At 38.1% G+C, this 14432-nt stretch overlaps 1 protein-coding gene across 6 annotated transcripts in view; it reads left to right on the forward strand.

Annotated features, from left to right (window-relative positions):
* LMO3 (LIM domain only 3) overlaps positions 1 to 11984 on the forward strand; it is a 61127-nt gene extending 49143 nt beyond the window's left edge. For all 6 annotated transcript variants that reach the window (XM_032986355.1, XM_032986354.2, XM_032986353.2 and 3 more), the window contains 2 exons: positions 2036 to 2161; positions 11305 to 11984. In XM_032986355.1, the coding sequence (XP_032842246.1) occupies positions 2036 to 2161; positions 11305 to 11410 (232 nt within the window). In that variant the 3' untranslated portion in view covers positions 11411 to 11984. The remainder of the gene's footprint in view (positions 1 to 2035; positions 2162 to 11304) is intronic.
* Positions 11985 to 14432: the final 2448 nt, after the last annotated feature.

Raw genomic sequence — 14432 nt, forward strand, 5'->3', positions numbered from 1 at the left:
ACGCACCCCTGCAAAGAGGAGGTGGCTGTGGAAGGTGACACAGCTTGCACCTAGCACCCTCTCCAGGCAGGGGTTTGAGCTGCCTCTCAGGTGTTCAGCTGTTGCACCTAAACTACCGGAGCATTGAGGTGCTGTCTGATCCCTCCACACCGAGTTTGAAGGCAGTGGGACCGTTCTCGTGCTTCTGTTTAAATGTCGCTGTTGTAGAGCCTTAAAGCCTGACTTCCCTTTTAATGTAACCATATAGAATAACATGTACTTACAGTCCTTACTCGGTACCTTTTGCAGGCTTGGTCTGATTTTCTTGTACAACTAAACTGCCATCATCTTTTACGCAGATGTGAAGGAAAACAGAGCTGGCAATTTGGTCTGTGGGCTTAGTCTTTTCTAATGCAAAGCTGGACAACAAACTGTGGAAGGCAGCGGAGTCTTGTGGCCTTTCTTATAGATGAGGAATGAAAGTCTGAGTGGGATTTAGATAACCTTGGGGAAACCCATGCATGATGGAGATAGAACTGGAACAAGATGTTTTACAAAGGGAATATTTGTAATCTGTTTAAATAATCTGTAATTTCAGTAATTGGATTTAACAGAACTAGAAGTTGACTTGAGTCATTCTAAAAAGAGCTGATGAGGATGGCCTTGTCCCAGCACTTCTCCCAGTGACCACAGTAACCAGCATCTCAGACAGGGTAAAAAGGGACGCGACTTTAAAAATAAACATGCACTTATTATGTAGGCAGCACACCTTAAGTAGAAGCAGAAGGTAAAAGGATTTGGAAATAAGTAGGCTTGTTGGTAACCCATGAAATTCAGTAAAATGGAGGGATGTGATTAAAAAACTGCGTTCATTTTTATGTTACCAAACTGAATTTTCTACAGAGCACCTTTGAATTCATTAGTTTAGAACTGCTTTTAATTTGGTGTTTCCCTTGAGAGCCATTATATTTTTCTGCTGTCAGCCTGATGTTGAGGAAAAAAAGAAAACTGGCAGATGTAGCGTTTTCATCTAGTGTGCTTCATAGTTAAAACCAGCATTAACTGCTATGCACAAGCAGAGCATTACTTTTAATAATCCATCACAACTATTAAGTAGTTTAAATAAACTTAGTTTCAAAGATTGCTGCCATGTAGAGTTAACGTATTTTTTCTTGTTCATTATAATCCTTCTGTGTCACAAAAGGATGCATGTATGTGTTTGGGTTTTTTTGTAATACACCCACTTTAAAAGTATTAAAAAACCTTGAACAAAGAGAATTTTTAAAAAAAAAAAGTTTATATAGATGTCTGGAAAAACAGCATTTCATATTGTTCTTACAGTATTTTATACTTCTACTCCTGATGTGACTATATATAGTTTACAGCCTCATTTACTTTAATGTGCTACCTGAATAACATAATCATAGCAATAACTACGGTATAGGGTTGTAAGGTGCATGAACCGCTAATGCTTTCTGACGATTTAAATGACTTGTTCATAAAGTGTTCTTTTAATAATAGTGGTAAAGCTTTTAGCACTAGATGTCAAAAATGCGAAGAATATTGGCTTTTTCAAGTGTTATTTCTTTTCTAGCTAAAGTGTGTTTTAATAATAAATAGCACCGAAAGCCAAGGTTATGTGGCTCTTGTCTGTACAGCAGGATCCAAGCAGAAGACTCTTCCCACCTATGCAAACAGTTTGACCTCTGTCTGCACAGTTATGTAACATCCCTAATGTGTTTACTATTTCTTTGTTTAGTTTAACAAGATGTTTCTTTTATCACAAAAGGTCAGTACAACCTGAAGGAAAAAATAACATCACAATAGGTGTGATATTAGTCTGTCACTGCTTCATAAAGCTCTCAAAAAGGACTGTGCCTTTGTATTGTAAATTGGGCAGACTTGTAGCACCAAAGACCAGTCTTTCCAAAGGGAGGTGTACTGGGAAGTCAATCAAAGGCCAGGCAACTGCTAGGGGAAAAAAAAAAAAAAAAAAAAGTGTGGTTTTCTTTTCAGTTAAGCATCTTCAGGAATATATTTCTTTCTGTATCTCTAGGTTATTTGGCGTTACAGGAAACTGTGCTGCCTGCAGTAAGCTCATACCTGCTTTTGAGATGGTGATGAGAGCAAAGGACAATGTTTATCACCTGGACTGTTTTGCATGTCAACTTTGTAATCAGAGGTAAGAGACTTTTTTGGGTCTGTTCCATCAGCTAAGTGCTAATTCGGCACAGGTGCAGGCATACATTCAAGTGAAGAGGAAACATCTACCTGTAGTGGAAACCCAAGATTGAGAGTAAGACCTGGATATTTTTCCTGGGACTGATACAGAACATCTTTCATGACCTTGGTCAGAAAACATTTTGTGCTTCAAATCCTGCATCAATAAAAAAGAATAATGTTACTTCCTCTCCTTCCAAAGGCTGTCTGTCAAGTTTAATTAATTAATATTTATAAAGGACTTTGAGATCCTTTTCTGCAGAAGAACATAGCAGTACCGTTTGTCATTATTACATTAATTTCACTTTAATTCTTCATTTTTATTACATGTATTTCTTTTAAAGTATATGTTGTTTCTTCCTGTTGCCAGAACCGTAATCATTTAAATTTAAAAGATGTTGTTCCCACCATTTTCTCTGTAGCAGCATTGGACTTAATTATGCCATATTTTTATTTCCGTATCCTAACTGTAGGTTATAAAAATCCCAGGGATCCAAACCTGACACTTTGTTCTGAAGCATCACCCATATGGTACAGTTGCAGAACGAATGTCAAAAATGGTAAGATTGTAGCAACTGAATTTTTCAGAGGTGAATACAGCCAAACTTATAGCAACTACATTCAGAGCAGCAGCCAAATCCTGTCAGATTTCACCAAGACCTCCACTTCTGACTCCACAAGGGCTGCTAGCAGCTTTGCCATGACTTCTGTGAGGTCTAGGGAATGAAGGAACCAATTATGTCCGCTCCTTAATATACCTATTATTTTCAGTTATTACATGATCCTATTTAGAGTTTTATGGCATTCATATTTTTTTTTCATTTTCAGGTGGGAAGAAACACAAGATGTGCATTTCTTGGGAAGTAACAAAAAATTAGGAAGATAATAGTCTAACATGATGAAGTTAGATACAGCTCTAAATAAGCTTTGCTAACTCACCTTGTCCTACAGTGTATTATTTTGTAACACTGTAGTCATTTAAAAATCAAACATCCCTAAAGAACCATAAAATGTACAGCCGCTAATAAGTGTAGCACACTACAATTACGCTCTTTAAAAAAAGCCAAATTGACCTTTTTCATCATGTTGCATGGGAAATTAAAATACCAGGCAAGTAATAACCACTGCTTAAACTATATAATAATGCAAAGTAATTATAGGTTCTAATGCTATTTAAAGTCCTATATCAATTTTGTCTTGCCACAGAACGAAGAGGCTGTATTCTGAGTAAGGCAGGCAGAGCCTCCTGTATAGTACCCACTTAAGTAAGACACAGGCACACTTCTAGGTTTCGTTTCTTAAACCCTTCACATCCCTGTTTTTTTCAAACCACAGTTCTAGTATCATTATTAAAATGCCTAATATATTTCTGTTGTTCGCTTCATTTATTACATGCCATAATGGGGCTGCATATCTTTAGTGTTGGTTATGCACAATTAGCACTTAGTTATTGTCTTGTCACTTCAGCCCATACAAGACAAACTTCTTTAATGTAAGAAGTCAGCTAATCTTTATCAGTCAAGCAAAGCAGACAATGTTTGTTACCCTGAGTGCAGAAGATTTTCATCATAGCACACTTGGATCTGAGGAAGTGAACTTTCTTTTTTTCCCCTCCCCCCAACCCCCCCCCCAAAAAAAAAAAAAAAGCGAAGCTGTTGTGATTATTTTTAATATTGCTCTTTTACCATTACAAGTGTGGACTAATATACAATTTCACTTTGCAGATAATATGCATCATAGTGTGCCCCAGGGCCACTGATCCCCCTGGAAAAGTGCTGTTAGGTGCTTCTGAAACAGAGCTTTCCTGGGATTTTTAATAATTCTTAGCGTTGTCATTCCTGAGCCTTCAATCTAGTATTTTATTTGATTTTTACTTTGCATGTAGTTTGGGCAAAGGGTTGCTGAAATAGTCTTACAGGAGTCTTAGGCTGGGAACAGAAGAATTGTTTTACCTGATGTACAGTTTAATTCATCTAGTCAAAACAGGGAGCAGTTCTAGAAGTTTCAAAGAATTTCAGGAATTCTCAAAAGTAGTCCTAATCCTGATAACATTGCAATAGCTCTCATGGAGCCTAATAAAACAGACTTCCTGTAGGGTATAGTTCTTCCTCACAATTTGGGGCTAGTGGCACTCTGAAGAATTAATTTTGTTGATTTTAAATAATAAATCCTATTTTGCAGATGCTCCAACATAGCTCTTCTGTGGTTCCTATGGCAAAGTATCCCATGGACTACATTCTCTCATTAATAAATAGCTTTAAATATTTTGTTTTTCATTACTTGTATAAAAATAAAAATCAGAAGTGCTAGACAGCTGACCCATCACCAGTTTTGGAGGGGTTTTTATATCTGCTATGAAACCTCCTTTACTTTTAAGCTGGATAATCTTGTCAGTCATCATGCCATTAATAATTTCTGTTGCCCTTCTCAGGATCCTTTTTTTTTTCCTCTAGTTAAGCTATTCAAAATCAAACAGCAGGTTCTGAGTGAGGATATGTTTATGAGATAGCAGTTTAATTTTCTTTCTTTATTTCATGCTGCTCCTTTGTATGCAAAATAAAGTTATTGAGGTTTTTTCAGATCTGCTCTTTTCTTTCACTCCAGCCACTATCCCTAATGTGGAATTTATTTCTCAAAGGGAATATTTTTATTTATAAATACATCAGTGATATCCAAAAATCACCAACAGAGGTAGCAAGGCTCACCAACTATTACAAGACCTGTATTTTAACCTTATTCCCCACCTTCACATTTTTTTCCCAATTCAATTTTAAATCTTTTGGGTCATTCTTTATACCAATAATAATACAGCATGCCTGAAGTACTACCACTGAGTATATAATGCTCTCTGTTCGGTTCCTTATTTCAGATTTTTAGTTATTATCTACCATTTAGGTTTTTTCCCAACAGAATATATGCAATGTTCATGAGTAGGCTAAGTTGTTTCTTCAGTTTGCATTACTTTGTTTTTTCCAACAGTGAATTTCTTCTGATGTTCTATGCCTGGTTGCTCCTTCCAGTCCTTTCTGCCTTCCAAGCTAGCTAATAATTATATTAACTCACATCACACCGATCCTTGGGGCACCCTATTCTTTGGGCTTGCTACTGCACAACCTTCATATTCCTACCCTTTAAATAGTTGATCCTGGCCCAGTGAGAGAGAGGCCTGCCTGGTTTTGCCCAGTGTTTTTTGTGAAAGATTCGGTGATTTTTCTGCTTTTACGTACAACTTCACAGTTTGCTTTATTATTTTTGAGTATCTACAACTCACCATTCAGCTCAGGTCTCAGTGTGGATGGTAGATAGACCTCCTTGATTTCAGAGGACTTTTGTTTAGGCCATAAACTTCATCTCTGAACTAACTCATAATGTGCCTGTCCCCTTTTATTGGCCTCCTGAAGGCTACATTTTCAGAGTGAGAAGAAAAACGCCTTGTCTCACATACTGTATTCTAGGAAAACAGACTGTAGACAGGAGTGTAGACATAGACAGAACTGAAAGAGATCTCCTGAGCCACGCAGCCTAGTCCCCTGGTGTCAAATAGGCACTGTCTCATATTTTCCCTTTCATAAAGCTATTCAGCTCTAGGATCTAATTGTTCTGTCCAGCCAGTTTCTGACATATTTTCCCCATTTTTTCTTGATACTGATGCTTAAAGCTGTAGGGATTTTGTGAATATTAAGCTCTGCTCCTAGCCTAAAGGTTTTAGCATCCCCTTATCTTTCATGCCTATGTCCAGCTTACTCCTAATTTGAAGTTTTTCCACCTCCTGAATACCTGCAGAGTTTATCGACTGTCATCTTAATGGTGTGAGTGCTCCCCTTTTTTCTCTGTAAACACATTAAACTTCTCCTCAGAGGCACTTCACCTCACATTGGCAGTGGCCTCAATATAGTTAATTTCTGCAGAAAATTTGAAGGGGGAAAAAAAAAAAAAAAGGAAACCACTGGAAGAATAAACTTGTAAACAGACACTGCCTTTCACACTTTGTCAGGTTGCATGTGTGTGACTAGCAAAATGAAGTGGAAAATCTTGCGAGTGGGCTCAGCTGTATCTTTGCTTGACACTTTTGACTACAGTGATGATGTCAGTCTGCCTTCGGCTTTCCCACTTTACGGAGTTTCCATGTCCTTCCTTTCACTCTCTGTCGGCTGCTTTAGCAGCTTGTTCCATACTTCTGTGATATTTTCTCTCTGCTGTTTGAAGTCAACTCAGGGTATGGTTTAAAACCCCCATCTGCTACCACTGAGGGGTGTTTAATTTAACTGTTCTATCTTTCTGTCCGAAAAAGCCTTTATTTTAAAGGGAACTGGACTGAAAATGGTTACACACTCATTCAAACTGCCGTCCTGACGTAGCTGTAAACACTTACCTCCAGTATAAACTGTAAAATGCCCACACAATGCTGCCTTTGTTCTCTGGCAAGCAGGGGGGAGGGAATGCAATGCCAAGGTCCTCCTTATTTTGAACACCAACATTAGATTTTTTGCATGAGTGGTCATTTTATAAATTCTGAAGACCTGAATACTGCTTATTTTCATTGAGTGTCTCTAAATTTAGAATAAAAATTAATACATTTTCCATACCTGCTTTTAAGAAAATAGTAAATGAAAAGCACACCAAGTTGAGGTTTGTCATAATAAATTGAACTAGGATTCTGTGTGTATATATACTGCATCATACTGATAAAAATGTACAAACCCAGGCACAGTTCCCACTTTCCAGCCTTTGACAATAAATGGACATTTTTGACAGAACCCTAGAATTAGTAAACCATAGGTGTGGACTGATGAACTGTGATATAAAAGAGTGGCTTTGTTCTCTTAGTCATGCATACAGATTAACGTTAATTTGAGTTATACTGGAAACTCAAAGGAGCTTTAAAAAAAAGAGGAAAGAGGGAAAAGCAGCGGACAAGTTACATCACTGCACAAAGAAGAGGGGAAGGGTGTGGGTGTGGTAAGTCTGAGCTTTCTTTATCCTAGAGGAAATCAATTAAATGCTTCCAGATTTTGTTTCTTTCTGCAAGAACAAAGATCTGACATTACCAGAGGAGGCACTTCACACACAGCCATCTTTGTTCACAGCAATATTTCTCTCACTTTCTTAAGTAGTCTTCGGTACCTTGACACACGTCCCGTACATCAGAAAAGATGACAGACAGCAGAGAGATCTTCTTAAATACCTGTTCTGAACAATTAAATAGATATCTCTCAAAATGGAAGTTTTATACTTCTTGTGATTAGCCTAGGCACACCTACCCCTTACAAACAAGGTGATAACAGAGGTCATTTTGTAATATAAATGGCCTTCCTTTTGCCATTGTAAAATATGACAGGAGTTCTAGGATGTAGGTTAATTATAATGGTCATTCTACTAATGTCACAGTCGTGTCAAAAGTAGTATTATCAATTTATGGTGGTAAGTCCAATCTGGCATGTTAATGCAGCCTATTGTATACTTTTTCCCGTTCATCTTTCATGCCTATTAAATAAATTGGGTGAGGCTTTTAGGGAAGGCTGAAGACTACCATCTGCCTGCTAGAAGACTAATAGTCTTGCCTCATTATATACTCCTAACCCAGTGGCATCTCAATATGCTCCTTGACTCCATTTGATATACGTGCCCAAACTGTGCCCTGATTTACATCCTATGCCAATTCCATAAAAAAAAACCCAAACCAAAACAAAACAAAACACTTGCTGGAGGTGGAATGCTAGGCTTAGATTTACCCTTCCATTTTAAAGCTGAGCCAGGTTTAAATCCTGGAGTGTGCAAAACCAATCTGAAGTCATTTCAAGATTTAGCTCTTTGACTTTAGAGGAGGCTAAATCTGCTTTTGAGAGTCAAATAAGGTTGAAAGTGTGGATGTACAGAATTTGTCATACTTCATTCATCTATTTGCTTTGTCTCATTGTACTTGGGAGATAGAATGTCTCTTTGTCACCTAATGAGAGCATAATTCACACGTTTAATACCCAGGGGCACACACAAACCTCACCGTCAGTCTTTGCCAATGTGTTTTGGTCGCTGAGCTTGCACAATATGAAAACAGTTGCAGAATTTGGGCCGTAACTATCACAAGTAACAGGTTTCCCCCAAAGCAGAGAGGGCCACCCCCAGCATGCAAGCACAGCCCCAGACAAACCCAGAGGGTGTCTTACCATGCAGACAGACCCTCACCCCAGAGGTTATTACATGGCCAAATGTGTCTAGACAGGCCACTGGCAGCCCCTCCACAAGACAGCTGTACACTTGGAAGGTAAATGATTTGTGGAACTGTGTACGTTTAAAGCCACTCATGCATAAAGCTGTCAAATGCCATGTAGACATAGGTAGTGTATTCCTGGCTCGACATATTAACATAGCAAAAGCAAAAGGCATTGACACTTTTTATTGGGAAAGGCATCCTGACTCCCTCGTGTAGCTGGTATAGTTTAATTCAAACCGTGGCACTTCTCTGAGGGCTGAGAAACAAAATCCTTCAGCCAGGATTTTGATGCAAGCAATGCTGGAAGAAGCTACATGTGAAAGTATTGCTGTGCAAGTGAATTGCACTTCAGGAGCGTATTTTTCATTTACTAAATATTTTAAACAAATTAGCCTGCTAAGCTCTGCATTATGTTGGAACACAAAGGAATACGTAGCTGAATAACGTTCACAGTCTGGAGTTAGTGCTTCCTGCTGGGCAAGCAGAGGTTCTTGTGTCTCCCACTGGTGCCCGTCCCGTGGGGAGAGCAGGCCTGCTGAGCCATAACGCTCTGATGGGGTGGGCACTGCTGGACAGTCGTTTCCCGCTCAGGCCCTGCCAGGAATCCTTGGGCAAACTGTAATGGAGTGACTGATTTGTCACAATACATAACTGCCCCTGCTTTAGTCCATATTAATCCATATGTTCATTTAAGAGAAACTAAGAAGGGTTATTTTTTTAAAAAAAAAATTTTTTAATTTGACTTCTTTGGGAAAAATGCTTTTACATAAGACACCTTTACATAATCTGGTAAGATGCATGAAAGAATTTTTATCAGCCATTACTGTTGATGGACAAAAATACAAAAAGTGGAAACTAGAGAAACTGCCAAAGAACTTCCTCTCTTCAAGAATTCTGAGTTTCAACATAACTACTCAAAAAACTTTTGTGCTGTTAGTAGCCTAATATACCAGGATTGGGGTGGGAAGAATAGCAGGAACTTGTAAATTCTATAAAAGAGTCTTGACCATAAGTAACTTAAAGATTTCAGGATCATTCCATAATCTCTATTTTCAATCATCATCAACAGCAGGCAGTAATCCTACAGAAAAAAAAAAAAAAAAAAAAAAAGAAGTCCACAAATAAACAAACCAATTTTCCTTTAAGAGCAGAGCTAATTCTTTTCAATCCACTTTTTTATTACACTATTTTCCCTCTATCTATTTAGCTAGCATAAGGATAAATTTCCAAAGCTACCCAGTTGGAAAATAAATGGGTTCACTGTTTGTCTAGCATTCCAATCTTCACAAATGTAAATCAGTCCAACTGCTACTCATTTAAACCTCCAACTTCACAAAACATTAAAGGACTGCTTTCAATACACAATTTAATCTGTGACAATTCACCAAGATTTCTGCTTGAACATCATTAGAAATTGACTATCTGATAAAGAGAGACCACTATCAGAGGTCAGGCAGGTCAACCTGTGTCATTTACGTAGTTTTACTGGGTCAACTACAGCAGGCACCACTATTTGAAGGTTAAATTGTTACAATTAAATACATATACAGCTATTCCCATAGCTACTCGGTTGTTAAATCTACCGTAAACAACACAAGCATTTATATCTGACCCTAATTGTGTCCGAGATGTCACCATTTGGAAATTATACAAAAAAGGACATTATAATCCATTACACATTAAACAATACTTTATGTAGTGAGATCCATAATTAGCTGGTACAAACTGGTTTCATTTATTCACATCAGTGTTAAGGGGTTCATTTAGGTTACTTTCTTTCATTTTAATTGGAATAATGTGAGCAGTGCCTCCCAATATATTTTATAGCTAGAGAGTTCACTATAAACAAAGGCACGTAACCCTGCCAAGGCAGTCACTAGGGAAACTTTTTCTATGCATTGGCCCTATTCACTTCCTCCCTAAGTATCTTCGAGAAGATTGGCTTTGTTGGGGGGAAGGGTTCAGGGGGGTGCCAGTGAAGAGCCGTCTTATATTCAAGCATACTGCTTAGCTGGGAAATCCTACTTTACTCGAAGTTTGAAGCCAGCCACCCAGGACCGTTAACGTTAATGTGATTTTACCTACTCATCAGAGAAAATCAGACGAAATATCTCAGTAGTGTTTTGTAGCAATCACATCATTCTGATGCACATAATAGTATAACAAGGTACATATACTGATACATATAACAAGGTACATATACTGATACCATGAGAGAGAGTCATTAGCTGAGTAACTGAATTTATAATCAACTCCTACAGGAAAAAAAGAAAAAGATTTCTTTGCATACCTGCCTGTGTGTCTGTAGTTTGCACTACAATATATGTAAAGTTGTGTGTATGCTAGAAACTGTTCTCAGAACCAATGGTTTAAATCAATTCTAGTAAAATATCCAACTGGAATATAACAAGAAATTCTTACCAGTACACCCACAAAAGACAAATGAAACATAAGTCAGGTGAGCTTCCTGCTGCATACAATTACTTTGTTTTCTTTCTGATTTGCGTGAAAGCAGGACATTCACTTTTCACTCAACTCAGTAGCCTGGGATATTTATTCTGTTTTATCTGTGTGCTAGTGACCTGATCCAAGACTCCCACAGTCTTCGGTGGGCTTTGAATGAAGCCTTTGGCTGGGGAAGCAAAAGTGCTTGAATGCACTAGATTTTGTTGAAAGCACAGGATTAATTCTGATACCAGAGCAATTCCTCTGCTGGGCTTTCACATACGTGCAGACGTGTCTGTGCGTGCTGCAACAGACAGCAGAGGTGTGGGCCGTGTGGTCACTACAACAAAATTGTGAACACTTGTTGTACCATCCTTACGTGTAAGATCGTATCACATCATTCATCCTGAAACTACCTTTTCTTTTCTCCTTTATTATTGTAATTTCAGATTTTGCGTTGGAGACAAATTTTTCCTGAAGAACAACATGATTCTGTGCCAGACAGACTATGAGGAGGGTTTAATGAAAGAAGGTTATGCACCCCAGGTTCGCTGATCTGATGCCACATCATTACGAATACAAAGCACTATGTTCTTTTATCTTTTTTGCTCAACATGTATATAAGAAATGACACGGGAACCTACTGAATAGCATAGATATAGGGAGGCAGAATGGTTGCGTGAAATAAAAGGCGGACTGCATCTGTATGTAGTGAAAATTGCTCCAGTTCAGAGTTGAATGTTAATTAAAAAGGTACTGTACATACAGCTGGATTCTTTTTGCTTGCTCTTGGGGTTTTTCGTTTGTTTGGGTTTTTTGTTTCTTTTTGTGTCATTTGGCATGAGATGTTTATTTTGGACTATTGTATATAATGTATTGTAATATTTGAAGCACAAATGTAATACAGTTTTATTGTGTTACCATTTGTGTTCCTGTTTGCTTATTTGTATTGTTGCATTTAGTACAATCAGTGTCTAAACTTACTGTATATTTATGCTTTCTGTATCTACCAGCTATTTTAAATGAGCTGTATCTTTCTAGTAAAAAGTATTAAAGAGCAAATCCCAACCATTATGCTACACTTAGAGCTTAAGAATACTGTTTACATTAAAACTATTTAGAAAACTAATAACTCTAGCAGCACCTGCTGCTAATGATGCTATGGGTAAGGGTCTATCAGCACTTCTGTTATAAGCCTCTATTTTTCAGGGGTTAAACATCTGCTGTTTGATTGCATAGATTTTCCTCAAAGAGCACTTTGATTTTACTACAAAATTTTGAAAAACAAATCTGACCTGTTTGGGATATATTATAAAAGGTGCAAAAGTTAATGATTTTGGGTGCTGCTTTTGTGCCCCTTAGGCATTCAAAATGCCTGGATTTGATTTTTAATTTAGCTGAAAATTAAGCCCTATTGCAAACCAGTGCCTCTGGGTATCTTATTTTATATATATATATACATATACAAATATATATATGTTATTTTTCTGAGATCATTTAATTTGGTGCGGGGGGAAGGGAGAGGACTTCTGTTTATATAAATTTTAAAAATTTCTTAAAATTTGAGGGGTCTTTCTCTCTTTCCTTTTTCTTTTCTTTCTTTTTTTTTTTTTTTTTTTTTTTTTTTTTTTTTTAATCAGGGCTTAACCCTAAAGTTTTCTGGGTCTGTGTCCTGAACAAACCCTGGAAAAAAAAGTGAAAGTAGTAGGCACTGTAAACAGCCCCATCTGAGGGTCTATTTACATTAGGGAAATGACCCCAAACTGACACTAGGAGAGTGACTGGTTACTAATTACCCACCTGAAGGTAATTTAAATGCTGATGTGGATGGGACGGAAACTTTGAAATACCAATACAGAAAGTGAGGGCTATCACACTCAACTGCACAGGTAATTTGCTGTCCATGCCAACATCCCACAGGTTTGTCCCATCAATACTGGCAATTAAAATCCTTTTGACGGAGGTGGAGTCACTGCTGACAGCTACTGTTGGCAATCAGTCCATTTTCTAGGAGAGGTGGACCTCTGTTTTTAAAGCCATGAAGCTATTGCATCAGCAGGATGTCCCTAAGTGCTCATGCCCCTGACAGAGCTTACAGGTGTTTGGCAAAGGAAAGCAGGATGAATGTTTAAAAAGTTGTTAAATGCATATTTAATTCTTTTCTCTTTGCCACTGTAATCTAGCTCACTGGGAAAACAGCCTGCATTTAAAAAAAAAAAAAAAAAGAAAAACCAAAACAACAACAAAAAAAAAAATTCAGAAAAAAAACAAAAAAAAATGAAAAAAGGAAAGGAAAAAAAAAAAAAAAAGAAAAAATTCCACTATACCCTATGTTGCTATGAAGCTGAGCTCTTGATTTTATTTAGACTAAGAACCCTCACCTCTGCTCAAGTTGTGTGCTGTCCTTCCCTGCTCTTCCTGCCCTGTTGCACAGTTTCACCATGTTTTTCCTGGGGATGGGGAAAGAAACTTTGTAATGCAGTGGGGTAATCCTTCTAGCATATGGTTTGGAGTACACTGCACAGTGGCTTGATTTAGACATGGATATTTAGTTCTAATTACTATTGTTACAGTGTGGTTTTGTTTCTGGCTGTGAACCCTTTTAAAAATAAGCATGGCTCACGAAACCTGACTTTGGCTTGTACAGGACCAGTAAGAAGTGCAACAACCCCTCAGGCTGTAGTTGTTAATTAGAAGAAATGGCTACATAGAGATTTTCAAGTTAAATTTAGCCCTATTTTGTGGACTATCTTCCCTCCTAACCTTGAGCACAAGTCTCTTCCACTCCCTTCCACAGTCCTTTAATATCTTTGGAATAACAAAGCAGTTGATATCAGAGGTACTATTAGGCTCTTCCAGATCTACTTCAAGTGCAATAAACAAGTTGTCCTTTCCATGAAGGTGAGGATGGCCAGAAAGGGAAGTATCATATTACCTTGTTTTGATTCCAGTTTCAATTTTCTCCTCCAACCTGTGTTGTGTCTTTCAGTTAGAAACCAGAAAGATCTTTCTTCTGCTTTCCACTAGTAGACTACAGACTGGATATAAATCCCTGGTTCAGAAATAGGTCTGGGGAACAGGAAAAAAGGGACTTTGGTTCTGTCTTTGACTTGCTGTAAGCTTGGGCAAGTCACGCAACAACTCTGTGCCTCAGTTGCCCCTGTCTGCCAAATGGGGTTGATGCATACGCTGCTTTTGTAAAGCATTTTTGGCTCTTCAGGTAACCGAGAGCTATGCATGCAAATGTTACTAGTAGCTTTAGGACGTCCTGGGAGAAGCAAAGCATTCATATGTGCAGAAGGTGACCACAGATCTGAGGTAGGAGAGCACCAAAACCAGCTAGGCCTGTGGAAGGCTTTGTTGGGGATGAAGGCAACTGCACACTAATAGTGCTGTAAATGCTAAAGTGCTCTCTTGCTACCATGAAATGCCACTGCTCTGCTCTCTGAGGGGTCAGTGAAGACAGAGGAATGGGAACATAGTGGCTTATTGTTGTCTGCTATGTTCCTCATATGTGCACATGTGTGTTTTATGACATATGCTCAAAATGAGGAAGAGGAGGGTGGTCCTGCTATGG

The sequence above is a fragment of the Tyto alba genome, unplaced genomic scaffold (genome assembly GCF_018691265.1).
Source record: "Tyto alba isolate M040663 unplaced genomic scaffold, T.alba_DEE_v4.0 Super-Scaffold_21, whole genome shotgun sequence".
NCBI classification, from domain to species: Eukaryota; Metazoa; Chordata; class Aves; order Strigiformes; family Tytonidae; genus Tyto; species Tyto alba.